Raw genomic sequence first — 16651 nt, forward strand, 5'->3', positions numbered from 1 at the left:
AAGTGTAGTCTTGGCGGGGGTGCTGTTGCCTACCGAGCTTGCAGCAAGAGCCCCTCCAAAATGCACAACTGCGGAGGGCGAAGAGACCAAAGCCCCAGGACCTCGTCTCCTGACCCTTGTGCACACATTCTTTGTGCTACCAGCCCGCCCTCCCAAGCTCACTGCATACACACCCACGCCCCAAACCTCTCTCTGCCCAAGACGCCCCTCTAAGCCGTGCCTTCGCCAGCTGGCTGGCGCCCCTTCTCGGGCTGGCGGTCAAGAAGCGACTTCGCTCCCCTGTAGATCGAATAGGGTAGGTGCAGGGAGGTGGGCGCTGTGAATCAGAAGGGCAAGGGGAGGGAGTCTGTAGGATGTGCTGAAGGACACAAGGGTTGGAGTGGGGGGAGGGTCCTCGGCTCCCGTGTTGTGCCTCTTCTATGGGAAACCCACGGTGCCCTGATGCAGGGTAGAGGGTTGGAGTGGCGTTGTCTGGGTTTGGGAGGACGTAGATGAGCTGATCAAGATCACCTGTCAGGATGACAGAAGGCTATCTCCGAGCCAGAGCCAGCCCCGGAACTGGGGTGGCCCCGAGGCTGCTGGTATTTGCAGCATCTCTGCTGATCCTTCTCTCCTCCTGAGAACTACGATCAATACCCTGTACCGCCTCTTCCCAAACCCTGGCTGGACCCTGACTCCATCCATCACTTTGGCTTCTTTTTCTAATATTTTCTCTGCTGGAAGGGCTGCTACCAGAGCCTCAGCATAGGGAGATTTCTCATCAGATCTGTCATTTTCTTTGCTAAGGCCTGGAAAATACCTTAATCATCCTCTTTCTTTTTCTCAGCTGATAACATTTCTTCCCACCCTCCCACAATCAAAAGACAAAAGGCTCCCCCCCCCCCATCATATCAGAAAAGAGAGACTAGTTCTCCTTTCCCTCTTCAAACCTCACAGCTCAGCCCATATTTATTCCTTCAGCTAGAGGAAACCAAATTGAAGGGTGTGACTTCAAGACCTCAGACTTTCTTCTCATTTTCACCCTGGGAAGGTTTAAGCACTGCAAAAATAATCTCTGAGGGCAGTGATTCTTAAGCTGAGAACTACAGATGATCCCTGGGCAGGGGTGGGAGGCGGTGACCAGGAACTTGTTGAAATTGTGACATCGTGACCAAGTGTGTTTTTCTGGACAATGTAAGAAAAAGCGGGATAGAGGTGCAAGTTTGTTCAGGAAGAACCTTTATAGTTAAAAGGGCAAGACATATGGCCCTCACCTCCTGACAGGAAGCTTAGGAGAGCAGATGAAAACAGCATAGTGGAAGCTACTGTCTCTTGCCTTTTGAGTTTGCTCAAATTTGGTAAATAGTCTCAGTTACTTTGGACTAATTGGTGCTACCAAAAGAGAAAACGCAGACTCTATTGCTTGGGGTGCAGAGTGGAGAGAAGTGGAATGATTTTTGGCGGAAATGCTGATATTTGTCCAAGAATGTAAAGCAATGGGAGGAAGAGAATAAAAATCCCTGGAAGGGCTCTAGTCTTAGCTCTGTCATAGCAAATGTTTTGAAGCACTGTTTATTTAAATGTGTAATAACAAGCACCAGAAAACAACATGCAACATTCTCCCCCCACCCAGCCCCGATCTTCAATCCCAGAAGTAGGAGACCTATGATTGTGATAGTGGAGTGAACTCAAAATTCTGAAAATGTCCTCCGTGTGCACCCTGGCAGTGTCAGAGTTTAGTAGGGCGGAGGGTGAGTGCCCTGCCTGTTGGCCTCCTACAATCTGGAGAAACCAGACACAGTCTCCTACCCCAGACCCCACTAGGCAAAGCAGTGGTGCCAGCCCTGGTTAGAGGGACATGAATCCTATGAGGACAGATCTGCCCTCAGCTCTTCGCCTAGCCCAGCCCTCTGGAGGTAATGAGGTGAAGTAGGCTTTCCTCTTAGGTCATGGAAAGCAAGGCCATACCCAAAATCAAGGCCCTTCTGGAAGAGAACAAGCCAGCTCTTGAGAAGGAGAAAGAGCTTCTTGAGAGTTCTGGGCTAGGAGTCCTTGGCAGAAGTTCATACCCACCCCAGCACCCTTCCCCAAGCTCAAGGGCCAGTTGCTAACTTCAGCCCCAAAATGAGAACATTTTATCCATCACATTTCAAATAAATTATAAATATATACACAGAATCCAAACAAAGTTCCAGTAGAAGCTGCTCACAGACCCTCACAGGGGCCAGCTTAAACAAAAATCGTCACTTCTTTGTCCTCTGTGTCTCTGCAGCTGCAGGCAAAACTGTTCTCCCTCTTCCTTGAGTAACCATGGGGACAGCTCAGGACAGAGAGAGGTTCAGACTTAGACACACTCATCCCAACACCTCTCTTCCCTCCTCAAATCCCTTCCCCCAAATCTAAAAACAAAACAAAAACAAAACAGAAAACCTAATTCTTTCATTGAAAGGTTCTGGAGCATTTGAGGATATAAATTTCACACTCCCCCTCTCAAGTGGGGAAACTCTGACCCAAAGAAGAAGTGATAGCCCAAAGTCAAAGATCCTGTCTTCTGGGTACCCCAGTCATGTGCACATTACTATGGATGGTGTTTAGGGAGGTGAGAAGGTTGAAGGGGTTGTCTCAGTCCTGAGGAGAAATTGGCACAGGGCACATTCACCTTTGGGATGATAAGTGGGCTAATTGGCACCAGACTGGAAAATGGCTGGATTCTTCTTTCTTCATCCTTCTCTGAGGAGCCGTATGGCCAGGGCTGACTGAAATGTTTCAAGTTGGGTAGGAAATGGATGTCCCTTTCCCAGTCAGCATTGACTCTTAGGCCCTGGGGTCCAGAGAGGGACTGAAGGAGGTGTCAGAAAGAGGAGACATATCAAAGACAAATATGGAACTGGGTCCCGAAGTGAAGAAGCACCAATAGCATTGGCCTGCCCTGGACAGGGTTCGGGTGGGAAGGGATAGAGCCTGGGAGAAATGAGGAAGCAGAGGAGGAAATGAGGGCAAACCAAGAGGGCATGTCCTTTTGTAAAGGTGAGACAGGGAAGTATGAAAAAGAGGCCAGAGAAGGAATTGTGGGTTGGGGGGTGGGGAATGAGGAAGAAATGGGCCCATCCATCCATATCCTGGGGCTCTGGGCAACTTAGCCTCATGATGGTCCTTTGGACCCTTCCAAAGGCCCTATCTGGACCCACAGGAATGAAAGGAAGGCCTGGACAGACATGGAAAAGGATCTTGAATGCCTCAGACCCAAGAGGCTGGGGAAGGGAGATGGACGGAGAGGTTGGAGGCAGGGAGGACTGAAATGGAGATGTTCCTAGACCCCTCATCTTGTGTCCCATATGTGGGACTAAGCCCGAGAAGGAGGACAGGAAGGAAGGTCAGATTTCTAGGGCAAGTACAAGTGTAGTATTGGTAGAAAGTGCCCCAGCCTGGAGGGTTGGGAGGACAGAGGGAACGGAAGAAATGCTTCCCCAGCAAGTGTCCTGGCTTCAGTGTCTTGAAGTTGCAACCCAGTTGCAATATTTCTGCTCCCCACTAAGTCCAGGCCTCATCAGGACCCTCTCCAGAGCTTTTTTCTAGGCTAGTTGGCCTCCTGGCTTCCCACGCAGTAGGCTATGTGGGTGAGCAGAGGCCAGAGGGAAAAGGGGGAGAGCTGGGGCTGACTGGTGATTGGGGAAACACAAGGCTTAGATAATAGCCACTGAGGGGGAGGGGGTTCCTGAACCACTGGTGGGCCCTTCATGCAAGGGACCAGGAAAAAGGTTGCCAGCCAATTTCCCCTCCCCCCACTTTTATTGAAGTCAACAGGTTGATGGAAGTGGCTGCTAGAAACCAGTCTCAGGACTCTGCTCTCCAGCCCCCTGCGGTAGATGCTCATTCTCAGAGGCTGCAAGGGTACGAGTAAAACCCCAAGTAAGATGCTGGGTTTCAGGCAGTAGGCAAGAAGCACTGAGCTCCTGCCATCTGAGGCTCCAGCCAGAGACCGGATAGGAAGCCACTGGGAGGGCTGCCTGGGTTTCTGACAGCTGACGCCTGCCCATCCATCAGCGAAGTCTCAAAGCTCAGAGACCAGAATGATGGGGGAGGGGAGTTGGAGAAGGAAGAAGAGGGAGGTCCTGGAAGCCGGAGGTGGTTGAAGAGGTGCTGTCCTGTTCGGGAGTAGCCAGGTAGGGGCTGCTTACTGCTTCTCCACTGCTCCCTGCTCCGCTGCGCTCTCCTGGCTAGGGCCCTGGCCCTGGTCCTGGCCCTGCCCGTGCCATGGGGTCTCCTTGAACACAAACCAACAGTTCCCAGCCCACAGGAAAAAGTTGATGAAGCCGAAGAGCTGCAAAAACACCAGGGGAGTTTGTGAGAGTGGTAAGGAGGGCATTGTGGGAACAGGGAGGGGGAGTCCCTGGGGTGGGTGGGGGAGAAGGCAAAAGGCTGGGAAGACTAAAATACAGAGAACTGGATGTAGAGGCAGGTTCAGTGCCGATTCCCACTAGCGGTTCTCGGGCCAAAGTCTCTCACTGTCCACAGCATGCACCTGAGTTGTAGCTTGATCGCTGGGAGGCCCCTAGAGCGAAGCATCACACAAAGCAGAGCAAGGCGCTTTCCACAGCCGGGTCCTGAGTGCCTTTTCCGAGGGTGGGTGTGACCAGAGCTGTCCAAGGTGCTCCTTTCCTGGGGCCAGGGACCCAGCCAGGGCTGTATTCAAACATTTATTCAAAAATACTTAAAAACCTGTCAGCAGGAAGTACTGGGGGTGGGGAGCGTACTGATGTCCACAATTAACTTTGAAATGCATTAAAAATATGGTGGATTGGGGCGCCTGAGTGGCTCAGTGGGTTAATCCTCTGCCTTCAGCTCAGATCATGATCTCAGGGTCCTGGTATGCGGCCCCACATGGGGTTCTCTGCTCAGTGGGGAGCCTGCTTCCCCCTTTCTCTCTGCCTGCCTCTCTGCCTATTTGTGATCTCCCTCTCCCTGTCAAATACATTAAAAAATAAAATCTAAAAAACAAAAGAATACAGTGGTTTGATGGATAAAGAGGGGCAGATAGATATGTGATAAAGCATGTCTAGGAAAAAGTTAATGGTACAGTTTAGGTGATGAGTGTGTGGGTGTTCATTTTTAAAAGTCTTTCGACTTTACTGTATGTGTGAAATTTTTTACAATAAAACATTGGGGGCTAAAACCTATCAGCAGGGTTCCAGCAAGGTCTAGAAGGCTCCCTGGTATATCAGTGATGAAACCCCTTCAGTGTCTGGGCCTTGGGGAGTTCCAGGCCATTTTCAGGGCAAGGCTAAGGTAACAGGGGGCATCTGAAAAGCTCAAAGCCTCAGCTATGTGCCAACTGATATGGAAAGATTTCCGCATTCTAACAACCAGGATGGCCAAACCAGTGTGTACCGCTGGACACACCCCTGCCCAAAGCCCCTTTCCTGCCTGGAGACCTGAGTGACAGTGAACCCCTTTCTCTCGCTCTGGGTGTGTTCCCATTCTTGAGCCCCACCACAGCCTGTGTGCCCCTTCACATGCTCACATGCACATGCACACACGTGCACATAAACACACATTGTCAAGAGGCAGGAAGAGTGGGAGCATGCCTGGATGTGGGGAGAAGGGAGATAGGAGGGCAGAGTACAGAAGGAGGAAAGAACAGGAGGCTAAGTGGCTCTTGGGTCCCCCCCAAAAACAAAATGGCCTCTCGGGATCATCCAGGGGCCAGCAGCCATACTTAGGTGCCGGGGTCACCCGCTCCAGTTGCAGGGGATACCAGCTGGAGAGACACCCCTCTGCTCCTCTCAGAACCTGCTAGCTGGGACAAGCCTGGGTATCTGGGATAACACTGCCTCCCCCAGACCCCTTCAGCGGCTGCAGATCTCACCACAGAGATGTTGGCCAGTCCCATTGAGGGCGTGGCCCCAGCACTGCACACTGCTTCCTCTCCGTGGCACACAGACATGGCTGCGGTCAGGCTGGATGGCCGCGTGGCCCCCTTGATGTCCGTCAAGCCCTTGCCCCAGGCGGCCGCAGCTACCAGCCAGAAGAAGGTGAAGGAGACAGTCACACAGAAGTCCTGGGAGGAGTAGAGGGACAGGAAATATACTCAGAAAGGCCCCCCTGATTGTCTACTTCTCTTCCTCTGGCTATAAGGCACTGGGATCCTGCGGTGCTAGGACAGCTACCTCTTGCCGTCCTACCCAACATCTGGAGCCTCAGGGAGCCCAAGTCATCTTAAGGAATCTGTTCACTGCCACCCAAGGAACACTGCCACCCAGGGCTACTCCCGCCCGGTCCCTCAGAACTGAATTCAGGCAACAATGTATCAAGGCACCTGCTGGTCACTGCCACCCCCAAACCCAGGTGGCCTAAACCCCCACTCTCGACTTCAAGCCTTTTCTTCGATCACCATTGCTCAGCTACAGTTGGTGGCAGAGTGAGAGCAGACTGCAGGAGACAAATGGGGTCCTCTAAGTTACCCTTTCACCTTGCATGCCTGGGATAGGGAAATGGTAGAGGCGGGAGAATGTTAATGATGGCTAACACCCACTGAAGCTAACTAGATACCAGATATTTACATGCATTTTCTTTTTTTTATTATTTTTAAATTTTTTTAGAGTTTTTTAAATTAACATATAATGTACTACTTGCTTCGGGGGTACAGGTCTGTGAATCATCAATATTACGCAATTCACAGCACTCACCATAGCACATACCCTCCCCAATCTCCAAAACCCAGCCACCCTATCCCTCCCCTCCCACCCCCTAGCAACCAGCAACCCTCAGTTTGTTTCCTGGGATTAAAAGTCTCTTATGGTTTCTCTCCCTCCCCGGTCCCATCTTGTTTCATTTTTTCCCTCCCTACCCACCATGACCTCTCACCCTGCTTCTTAAATTCCTCATATCAGAGAGAGCACATGATAATTGTCTTTCTCTGATTGACTTATTTCGCTTAGCATAATCCTTTCTAATTCCACCCATGTCATTGCAAATGGCAGGATTTCAGGTTTTTGATGGCTGCATAGTATTCCATTGTGTATATATACCACATCTTCTTTATCCATTCATCTGTTGATGGACATCTAGGCTCTTTCCATAGTACATGCATTTTCACTTAACCCCCCACACACGCTATGAGATAGGTATTCTTTTATCCTTATTTTATATTGAGAAAGCTCAGTAGAAGTGACTTGTCCAAGAGCACACATCTAGTAAAGGACTGTCCTGGAATCTGAACCCAGGTAGTCTGGCTCCAGGGCCCACTTCTTGATGCTATTATGCCATCTGTGAGCACAGCAAGTGATGGGGGCCTGGTAGAAGCAGAGTCCTCAGAGCTGTGGGAGTCACAGAACCTGAAGGGGATGAACAGCAAAGAGCTGGCAGGGAGACCCACAGGTTCCACACAGGGGTGTCCTCCCTCCTCAATGTGACATCAGTCCCAGAAGGCGCATCTCCTCAGTTTCTCCACCCCATCCCATCTGGCCGATGTGCACTCACCACCAGTGGGAAGCGCTTGTTCTCTGTGTAGAGGTTGTGGAAGCGCAGGTAGAGGACTAGCGCAGCCATGGTGTAGAAGAAGGAGAAGATGCCCAGGGTCACAAAGAACTCGGCAGGAGCAGAGAAATCCCCCATCAGGTGCATGGTCTTGGAGGTGGAGTCATCATCACAGAGGGGCATCTCATACTGGACCCGGTTCAACCTGCAGGGGGCAAGGGGTGCCATCCTGAGCTCGGGGCAATCCTCTCCCTGTGGAGGTAGGGGACCAGCCCGAGCTGGGAGTCATTATGGGCTGCGTCTCGCCCTGAGACTCTTACAGAGCCAAGGGAGGGGCCTGGGGGGAGGAATGTTTCTAGAGGCAACCTTGCAGTCAAGACAGGAACATCCCCAGAAATCTGGTCCAACTCTATCTCCCATTCAGCCGCTACCCATCCCTCATCTACCTCGCTCAGATACAGAGACTGTGTATTTCCACGTGTCTCCAGGGCCCTTTAGGTCGCAACCACAATATATATACAGTGCCATCTATTTCTAGTAGCCAAACCACCAGGGAGATCGGCTTCATTTTGCCCCTGTACAGGTCCACAGTGGCCAGGTTAGGGTTGGACTTGCCCATTCTCAGGCCTTATTTAGCATCCCTCCCCCATGAGACTATATGGGACCAAAAAGGACAGGGGAAAAAACAAAAAAACAAACACCCTTTTATATATGAGAGACAGTTAACTTAAATTGACTATTGGTACTAAAAATTTCTGAGAAGGCAAGCCCTGCCCCCAGTTCTCTCTGAGCAGTTGGGACTCCACTCCATAGGCTCTTAAATAGCCAGGAAAGAGTCTTCTTTTCTACCTCCTGGTCAAGGTGTACCTCCTTAGATTCTAGGGTACTAGGTGAGCACCCCACATGAACTTTTTGGATCTAAATACTAACAAGCTCCCTAACCTTCAAGGCAAGGAGAAGGTCACTGAAGGTCAGAGAGACCTGCCCAATTAGCCTCCATCCCAAACTGCATGAGTTCTTTCTGTAGGAACTCTTGTTCCCTGCTACTGGTTATCTATGGACTGGGATGTTATTATAACAATGACCTTCTGAGTTTCCCTGATATTTTTCTATGGTTAGTGCGTCTGAAATTCCTAAAGGATGAGAAGGACCCAAGTCTTGTAGTTCTATTTGAACCTGGCGTGGTTCAGTAGAAGGTCATTCATTAGGCTTCTGGAGGAGGAAGAGACCAAGCAGGTCCTGTTAAACCAGCGAGGCAGGCTGTGTGGGGTCAGAATCAATTCCTGCTCACCTGAAGGGATAGCCGAACAAAACAATGATGGAGCTCACATCCTTGGCTTCGTTGTTGCAGCGAACTGTTGCTCCTGTCTCCCCGCTGTAGGAGCCGCAGGACCCGAAGGCGAAAATAGCAAAGAGCTGAGGGAGAGGGAAGGCCCTTTGAGAGTCGGAAGGCCTCAGCTGGCCAAGGAATATCTCCTCAGAACCACCTTCTGACTCTCAGCAGGTGCGGTTACAGGGGCGGGAAGGATTTCCTTTAATCAAGCCCCTCCTAGGAAGGGACTCATGGCTTCCCTTGGCCTTCCGGCCTCAGGTTGCTTTGCTCACTGCACCTGAGTGCAGACAAAATAGCTCAATGAATGAGGTTAATTTGGAGTGGGGTCCAGAAGGGAGACGTAGAGAGAACAAATCTCACCAGATGTGACAGGTAACCTCCTTAAGATGATGACGAACTCAAAGCTATTCAGGCTTTTGGAAATGTCTTGCATAAAGCTAAACCTGAATTTCTTCCCCAGGGGAGAGACACCCCAGAAATAGATTCCTCTGTGCCACCTGGGATCAGGCATGTGTTGAATTCCTTCCATTTCTCCTTTGGATCTGTCGTTGAATCTTGTCACTGCGTCACTACCTTCCAGTGGCTTCCTGCCTCACTGGAGGTATAGCTAGAAGGGACAAATTCTGCCAAGCCTTCAGAGAGGAGCTAGGCAGGGAGCTATCGCATGCTCTGCCAGTCTAACTCCTCCTCCCCCAGAGGTTCTTTTCCTCACGGCCAGAGCACAGCCAGAGCCACGTCTCTGCTGACCGTCCTGGCTCAAGCCCAGAGGAAAGTACCTTCCACTTGCCTTATCAGCCTCCACTCACTCCCCAGTGGTGTTTCCCTTTGTAATCTGTTGAGGCTGCCGTCACTCAGTGTTAAGAACCAGGGGCACTTCAGATCACTTGAATTGCTTTCCTCTCCACTTTTCATCACGTTTTACTAAACCTCCTGTCTTGAATGAGATGAAATTTCCTTACCCTATGGTTTTCAAATTTCTTTCTGGGAAAACACACTGATTAGAAAAGGAGGCGAGAAGCTTGACTCTCTAAATGTCCCACATCATTGGTCCAGGTCCCATCTCCTGTGCACTTACCTCGTACAGGCTTGTACATGATGGAATCATTCTGAGTAAGCACAGAGCTTATCCTGCTAATGATTTTTTCTGTGTGTTTCCCCGTGTCTTGGTGTCTTGGACATTAAGCACCAAGAAGACAGCTCATCTACGTCCCAGGCTTGCACCCAGCGTTTAGAATAGAGCTGTGTGCATGTGATTTTCCTAATGCTTCCGAGTGTTGTGGAGTGAGAAGAGGCCTAGGTTAGGAGTTAGGAAATCTGGGTTCTAGCCCGGGTCCGGTCACTCAGCAGCCAGGTGAACTCTAATAAAGGGCTCCGCTCTCTGAGTCTCCGTTTTCTCATCTGTACAAGGAGGGGTTTGGAGCAGGCAGTCGAGAGGCCCTGCTCTCACAGGACGAGGGTAATGCTGTCAGTGTGCTCTTGGCTGTGCTGGCCAGCAGCTGTGCTCTGCCCCTGGGTAGTGCCCGGCGCCACTGCCCCACCTCGCATCGCCCGGCCTGGCAGAGCTTCTCTGTGCTGGAGCCATTGACCCCTCTCTAAAGGTCACAGTGAACACCTCTCTGTTTCCAGGAGGTTTAGTTCAGACAGATGAGAATTGTCTCCATTTTTAAAAAACATCAGGAAAGGAGAGAGCGTCACTCTCTCCAGGACCTGAATAACTTCCTCATCTGGCTTAATTTACAGAGGCTGAAGTGGAGCCCTGTTGGCTCCTGTAGACAGAGCTGAAAAGAAGTTGCCCAAAGGCTCAGCCTCATTACCCCATAAAGACCCCAGCCTCCTCACTGGTGTAACAATGGCCTCTCTCACTCTTCCTCAGGAATTCCCGAATTTTTGTCAGCTCTGTGAGCCTCTTACGGGTTTCTTTATTCCTCTTAGCTTCTGGACCTCAGAAGTGGACACACAATTAGGGTGTCCCATTCTAGGAAGGGGAGCACAGTTGGATATATTTTTACCCATCAGCAGTTAACTCTATCTAGGTCCCCTAAGAAAATAGGTATTCCTAACTTTGGGCAATGAATGGTCAGTTGCGGAGCCTTCTCTTCACCAGCACTTCCTTGACAGGCACATCTACAAAAAGATGATACTTACTGAGCACCTACTGTGTACCAGGCACTGTTCTAGGCACTATCATTTAGTAGTGAACAGAAGAGAAAAATCTCTGTCTTTGTGGAACTCATGCTCTAGGGCTGCTTTATCCACCACCGTAGCCAGTAGCCAAGTTGTTGCTATTCACATTCAAACTCATTAAAATTACATAAAGTTAAAAATTCAGATGCTCCGTCACACTAGCCACATTCCAAGGGCAACATTTTAATAGCCACGTGGGGCTAGCAGGTACCATACTGGACAACGCAGACCATAGAACTTCACTGTCATTGTCCAAAGTTCTGTTACAGCTAGATGATAACCTTGAAGTTCTTAAAATCCTGAGCCCTGTTCTGTGATTCCTCCAAGAGTGAAATATACCACAAGAGCTTTAGTACTAGCTGTATCCTCTTCTCTGCTGATTCTCTGAAAGTCAGGACTCCCTAGCCACCTTACACAGCTCTTTATCAATCAGAATATATAATTAAATCTGAACATCATACAGCCATATGATGCCAGAAAACATAAAGTTTGCTAGGTAAGTGGACAAAGGGAAAAATCTGAGAGGAACCTCACAGGTTCACAGGACAGCAGAGCAAAAAAGATCTCAGACGGGGGCGCCTGGGTGGCTCAGCTGGTTAAGCAGCTGCCTTCAGCTCAGGTCATGATCCCAGGGTCCTGGGACTGAGCCCCATGTCAGGATCCTTGCCCAGTGGGGCGCCTGCTTTTCCCTCTACTCCTTTCCCCCCTGTTTGTGCTCTCTCACACATGCTTGCTCTCTCTCTGGCCAATAAATAAATAAAATCTTTATTAAAAAAAAGATCTCGGGGCGCCTGGGTGGCTCAGTGGATTAAGCCGCTGCCTTCGGCTCAGGTCATGATCTCGGGGTCCTGGGATCGAGCCCCGCATCAGGCTCTCTGCTCCGTGGGGAGCCTGCTTCCTCCTCTCTCTCTCTGCCTGCCTCTCTGCCTACTTGTGATCTCTCTCTGTCAAATAAATAAATAAAAATCTTTAAAAAAAAAAAAAAGATCTCAGAGATTATTAAGCCCAATGGTCTCATTTCACAGAGGTGGAAATTAAAGTCCCAAAAGATCAATTGACTCTCCCAAGGTCCCATTTAGCCATTGTGAGAGCCAACCTTGGAATTCAAATCTCCTGATTCCCTGTCCAGTGCTCTTTCTACTTCATTCATTCATTAATCAACAGTTACTGACTATCCCCTGTGTGCCAAGTGCTGGTGACACAAAGATGAATAAGACCTGGTACCTTCTCTTTCAAGTTTATGACAAGGAAAAAAGTGTCATGTTCAAACAAAATAAAATTCTGCATCACAAAGTTATTAAGGCTAAAAGAGAGAGAGAGAGAGAGAGATGTCTCTTATGTTCAGCAAAGATTATAAGGAGGCAGGGAGTAGCTCTGTACTTGGGATGCAGGAGCAGAGAAAGACACACTGACCCGGCCCCCTCGACATTTTGGCACCAGATTTGCCTTCTTCCCTAAATGTGCCAGGAGACTGAGGCACAGGGAAGAGCAGGAAAGAACTGAAACCATCCATGTCACCAAATACGAGGATCTGAATTGAGCAAACTGCTCAAAAAGAACAGGAACCAAGGAGAAATGGAGTCCCTGAGCTGGGGATGGGTTGGGGGGGTAGGGAGGAATCTCTTAAGTTCTGATGCCAACCAGCCTTCCTCCTCCTGGTCCCGTATTGCTGGGAACACGTTGGTCATAGGCTGCTCTCCACACCCTCCTCCTCCCGTCTCTGCTTCTCTTTGGGAAAGGTGTCAGAATAACCTCACCAGTTTGGTGCCAACTTGCTTGATGGTGATGATCCGCTGAGAACACTCCCATCCCCAGTTAGTGCAGGGCACAAGGAAGACAAGTTCTTCCCCTACTCCCACCTCTACAGTCATCTCATTGGTTTTATGGACTCTGATGGGATTCTTTCACATTCCCCACACCAACTGAAATAGTTTATTTTCATTACAGAGTCCCCCAGAGCCAAGCAAGTGGTTTTGGCACCTCAAAGGTGAATTACTGATCAGGGGCACACCCAGTTGATGATAATATGACTTATTATGGGAACAGTGACTGAGTAATTCAGGAGATTCTTTTGTGCCTTACCCTCAAAGTGAGGATTTGGCAGTGACATTTGAGTAATCTAACCAAAGGACAAGTCTAGCTGACAGACTGCATAAAGAAGAAATTTAAGGGAGAGGGGAGGTTTAGGAGCGGGAGGAAGGGGAACCAACACTCACTGAATAACTTCTGAGTTGCTTGGACTGAATGCTTAGATGCTTCATAGAAATCACCTCCTATAATCCTCCAGTAAACCCATAAGATAGATCGTACCCTCACTTACATATATGAAACCAAGGCCCACTAAGATTTTGTTACTTACCCTAGGTACCCTAGATTCTACAACTAGAAAGCAGAGGAGACTCAGTTTAAACCAAAGCCCATCAACCTCAGAATCTGCCATTTTTTTTTAAGGAAACCAGTTCTTTAATAATTGGTCTAAACCCATGTTATTTTGCTAGCTTTGTGAAGACTTAGTGAGACTCCAGAATTGGAATTGAGGTGAGATGAATTTCTGAATTTAAAAAAAAGATACTCTAAGCCAAGCTCCTGACTAATAAAAGTCTAACATTGCTTTCTTCTTACCAGGATTCCAGCAAAATTATTTTTGGATAACAAACAATGACAACAAAAGTTTTCAAGCATCATTAGGATAAATGCAAGACCTGTGTGTTCTTTTTTTCCCTTTCCAGCCCAGGAGCATTTGAGCCCCCAAGCAGGAAATGAGTGAGAACCCCAAAGGACATCTTCACTGTAATTTCTGGTGCTGGTTCCTGTGCTCATTTACAGGAGCTCATCCTGCAGAAATTCAGGGCCAGTGAAACTCACGCTCTGAATTCAGGCTGCCGGGATGGAAGTAAAAGCAAATTATGTCTCCCTTTGATGCTGTCCTTCCCACGAAAGCAGAGTTCAGAATCTAGCCCTGGGCCCCCGGATTTAGCACTATGAGAGAAAGGCATCACCCTCTCTAAGAAGTTGAGGATCATAAAAGTCAAATGGGTCTTAACTCTTAGGGATCAGTGCTGACCCTGGGAGGAGACTGGATATTTTCCTAGGCATTGCTTTGTGCAGCCTATATAGAAATGAGGTATTGTGGATGGGGAGGGGGGTGGCACTGAGAAAAGTATAGAAGGATTGAAGATGGAAGGATTTCAGAATCCCCCCCCCCCCAAAAAAGGATGATTCCATGGTCTAGTATATGTGCTGCCGAAGCGAGCACGGATGATTCCATGGTCTAATAACTTCATTGTTTCCCTTATCCCTTGACAGTCTTTCTCAAATTTCCCCTAGATCTATTTGTCTAGTTTAATGATAAAATTGTACTCTTACATTTCAGGTTCTGCTCCTCATAATGGCTCCCTAGTTCTGGATGGCAGTCACAAGGAGCCTTAATAACATTCTTATACGGCCACCACTGGTATTCAAGTGGTGGATCAGAACAGGGAAGTGGGGGCTGTGTGTGTGTGAAATTGCTCAGTCAGCAGTCCATCCAACTGCTCTTGAGGCAGTAGGGAGGGTGAAAAGTCCCCACCAGGTCTCAGAGTTTGCACTCCAGAGCTCCTTGCTTGGCCTATAGCCCCAGTCAAGTTCTCAGATATCTGGAGATAACCCCAAATGCACTATTGCCCCTGAATTCCAGGTCTGATGATTCCCATCCAAACGATGATTTAGGAATCGGTGACATGGTGCTCACTCTTGTCTCCTGTGAGTTAAAAGCCTTCTAGAACTCAATCTTCCTCAGTCTTAATGGTAACTTATTTGTTAGCTGAATTCTGTGCTGGAAGCACATTAATTAAGTTATTCACACACCATTTGGTGTGTAGATTGTCTAACTTAAATCTCCTCTGTTATAGTGCACTAAATGCTCCCAACAAGTTTTCATGATTTGGAAGGGTGACTACACCTTCCCCCATTCCTAACTCACACTCAGGAAGCCTTGGCACTGGTAAGGACAGAGAATATACTAATATCTCAAAGTACCAGTGAGGTAAGGAGATATATTTCCCATCGACCATTACAGAGGAAACTGAGGCTATAGGCAAGTGATTTCTTCAAGGTCACAGGGTGAGCCTAATGAAGGGCAATATTCTGGCATACCGGGCCATTTAGAACAGAAGAGGACCCTGGGGATGGTGTGATCAACAGTTAACTAATTTTGGAAACTGAGGTCCAAAGAAGTGACTTGCCCAAGGTCACAAAGCTGGAAAAGGCAGGTCCACATCTGAAACCCAGAGCCCCAGCTTCCCTACTCAATGTTTTATCTTATTCTACAAGCCACATTTTGGCCACAGTGTGATTTTTATTGTCTTAATATTTTTTTTCTTTTATTTACTCTTAGTGCCCTAGACTTCATTCATTCATTCATTCACACTTTCACACAGTCACAAGAACCCAGATCACTCTAGTGACCTCAACAGGACAATTGCCAGCCAGGACCCTGTTTCTGGAGCCCACCTTCAAGATCAGCCAGGTCCCAGTGGGTTGGGGGGCAGGATGTTTTCCATCGCACTCCTCCTCTCCTCTGCCCTCCGTAGCTTTCCTCGTCCTCCTTGTCCTCCTCCCCCCTCCCGCCACCGAGGAGTGGTATGTGCAGGATCAGAGTTCTGGAAAGGTTACACCCGGGTTCTGTCGCCCGGGTGAAATGTGAGCGCCCTGGGCAAGGGCTTCTTGCACATAGAAGGACCGAATCCCGGGCTCCGCATGCCTTGCTCCTCGCTCTCCAGCCACCAAGTGCTGGAGAAGCAGCCCCAGCCCGCCCCTCCCCCGCCCACCTGTCGCCGCCCCCCACCCTTCCGTTACGGCGGGCCGCAGCACCTCCCCGCCCCCCACTCCGGCCACATTGCTTCGGGTCAGCGTCACAGCCCAGACTCCCGAAATAGCCTGCAGCTAGAGCGTCGACTCACCCACTGGAGAACTTTGATGAAGCCCAGCGGCTCCTCCAGCCGCTGCCAGCGCAACCCCATCAGCAGGCGGTCCACCTGCGGAGACAGGGCCGGCGGAGGGTCAGGGCGGTGGGGGACCCAGGAAAGCGCTGGTCCTCCTCCCACTCACATTCGGGGGAGGGGGCGGAGTAAGGGTCCGGCCTGACCCCCAGGTGGAGAAGGGGTGGTAAGACAGCCCCAGGGGCGCGCGGGTAGTACCTGCTGGCGGGGCGACTTGTCCGCCGCGCGACTCGAGCCCTCCGTCGAAGACATGCTGGCAGAGCGGGGCCGGGGCGCAGCGCCGGGGCTCGGCTCCCTGGCCGGGAGGCTGCGGGTACCGCGGTGGGACGAGGGGCTGCTGACCGGCCGCGGGGGCAGCGAGCTGTGCGGGAGCGCGGGCGGCCGTCGGAGGCCGGGGCTCCAGACTGGCTGGGCTGATGGCGGGGGCGCTGCAGCTGGCGCTCCCCGAGGCCGGGACCGCCGCTCTGCCTCTCCGGCTGCAGAAAGCCCCCGAGTCCGATTCAAACTTCTGTCAAACTCGCGAGCGCACTTGGCAGCCGAGTCACGTGGCGTGCGCTCGCGAACCCTCCTCCCGCCCCCTCTGCCCCGGGTCTGCCCGCAGTGCGCCTTAAAGGGACCTGTGGCCTCCGCGGACAGTTCGGCCGCGAGGGGGCTCAAGTTCCCGGCCAGAAGCCTCCCGGGCCAGTCTCAAGCCCTACAC

The 16651-nt window shown here is 50.3% G+C and overlaps 1 protein-coding gene across 3 annotated transcripts; it reads right to left on the minus strand.

The window, feature by feature from the left end:
* Nucleotides 1-2115: 2115 nt before the first annotated feature.
* SYPL2 (synaptophysin like 2) lies at nucleotides 2116-16402 on the minus strand. Of its 3 annotated transcripts, XM_046015966.1 has the most exons (7): nucleotides 16150-16402; nucleotides 15913-15987; nucleotides 8747-8871; nucleotides 7459-7660; nucleotides 5846-6037; nucleotides 4502-4662; nucleotides 2116-4300 (listed from the first exon to the last, which is right to left on the minus strand). In XM_046015966.1, the coding sequence occupies exons 1-7, from the start codon at nucleotides 16201-16203 to the stop codon at nucleotides 3904-3906; spliced, it is 1206 nt and encodes a 401-aa protein (XP_045871922.1). In that variant the 5' UTR covers nucleotides 16204-16402; the 3' UTR covers nucleotides 2116-3903. The 3 variants fall into 3 exon arrangements, with proteins under 3 accessions (XP_045871922.1, XP_045871933.1, XP_045871929.1); XM_046015977.1 differs by lacking the exon at nucleotides 4502-4662 and having other exon boundaries at nucleotides 4063-4300; XM_046015973.1 differs by having other exon boundaries at nucleotides 4222-4662.
* Between the last annotated feature and the right edge of the window lie 249 nt (nucleotides 16403-16651).

The sequence above is a fragment of the Meles meles genome, chromosome 1 (genome assembly GCF_922984935.1).
Source record: "Meles meles chromosome 1, mMelMel3.1 paternal haplotype, whole genome shotgun sequence".
Classification (NCBI taxonomy): domain Eukaryota; kingdom Metazoa; phylum Chordata; class Mammalia; order Carnivora; family Mustelidae; genus Meles; species Meles meles.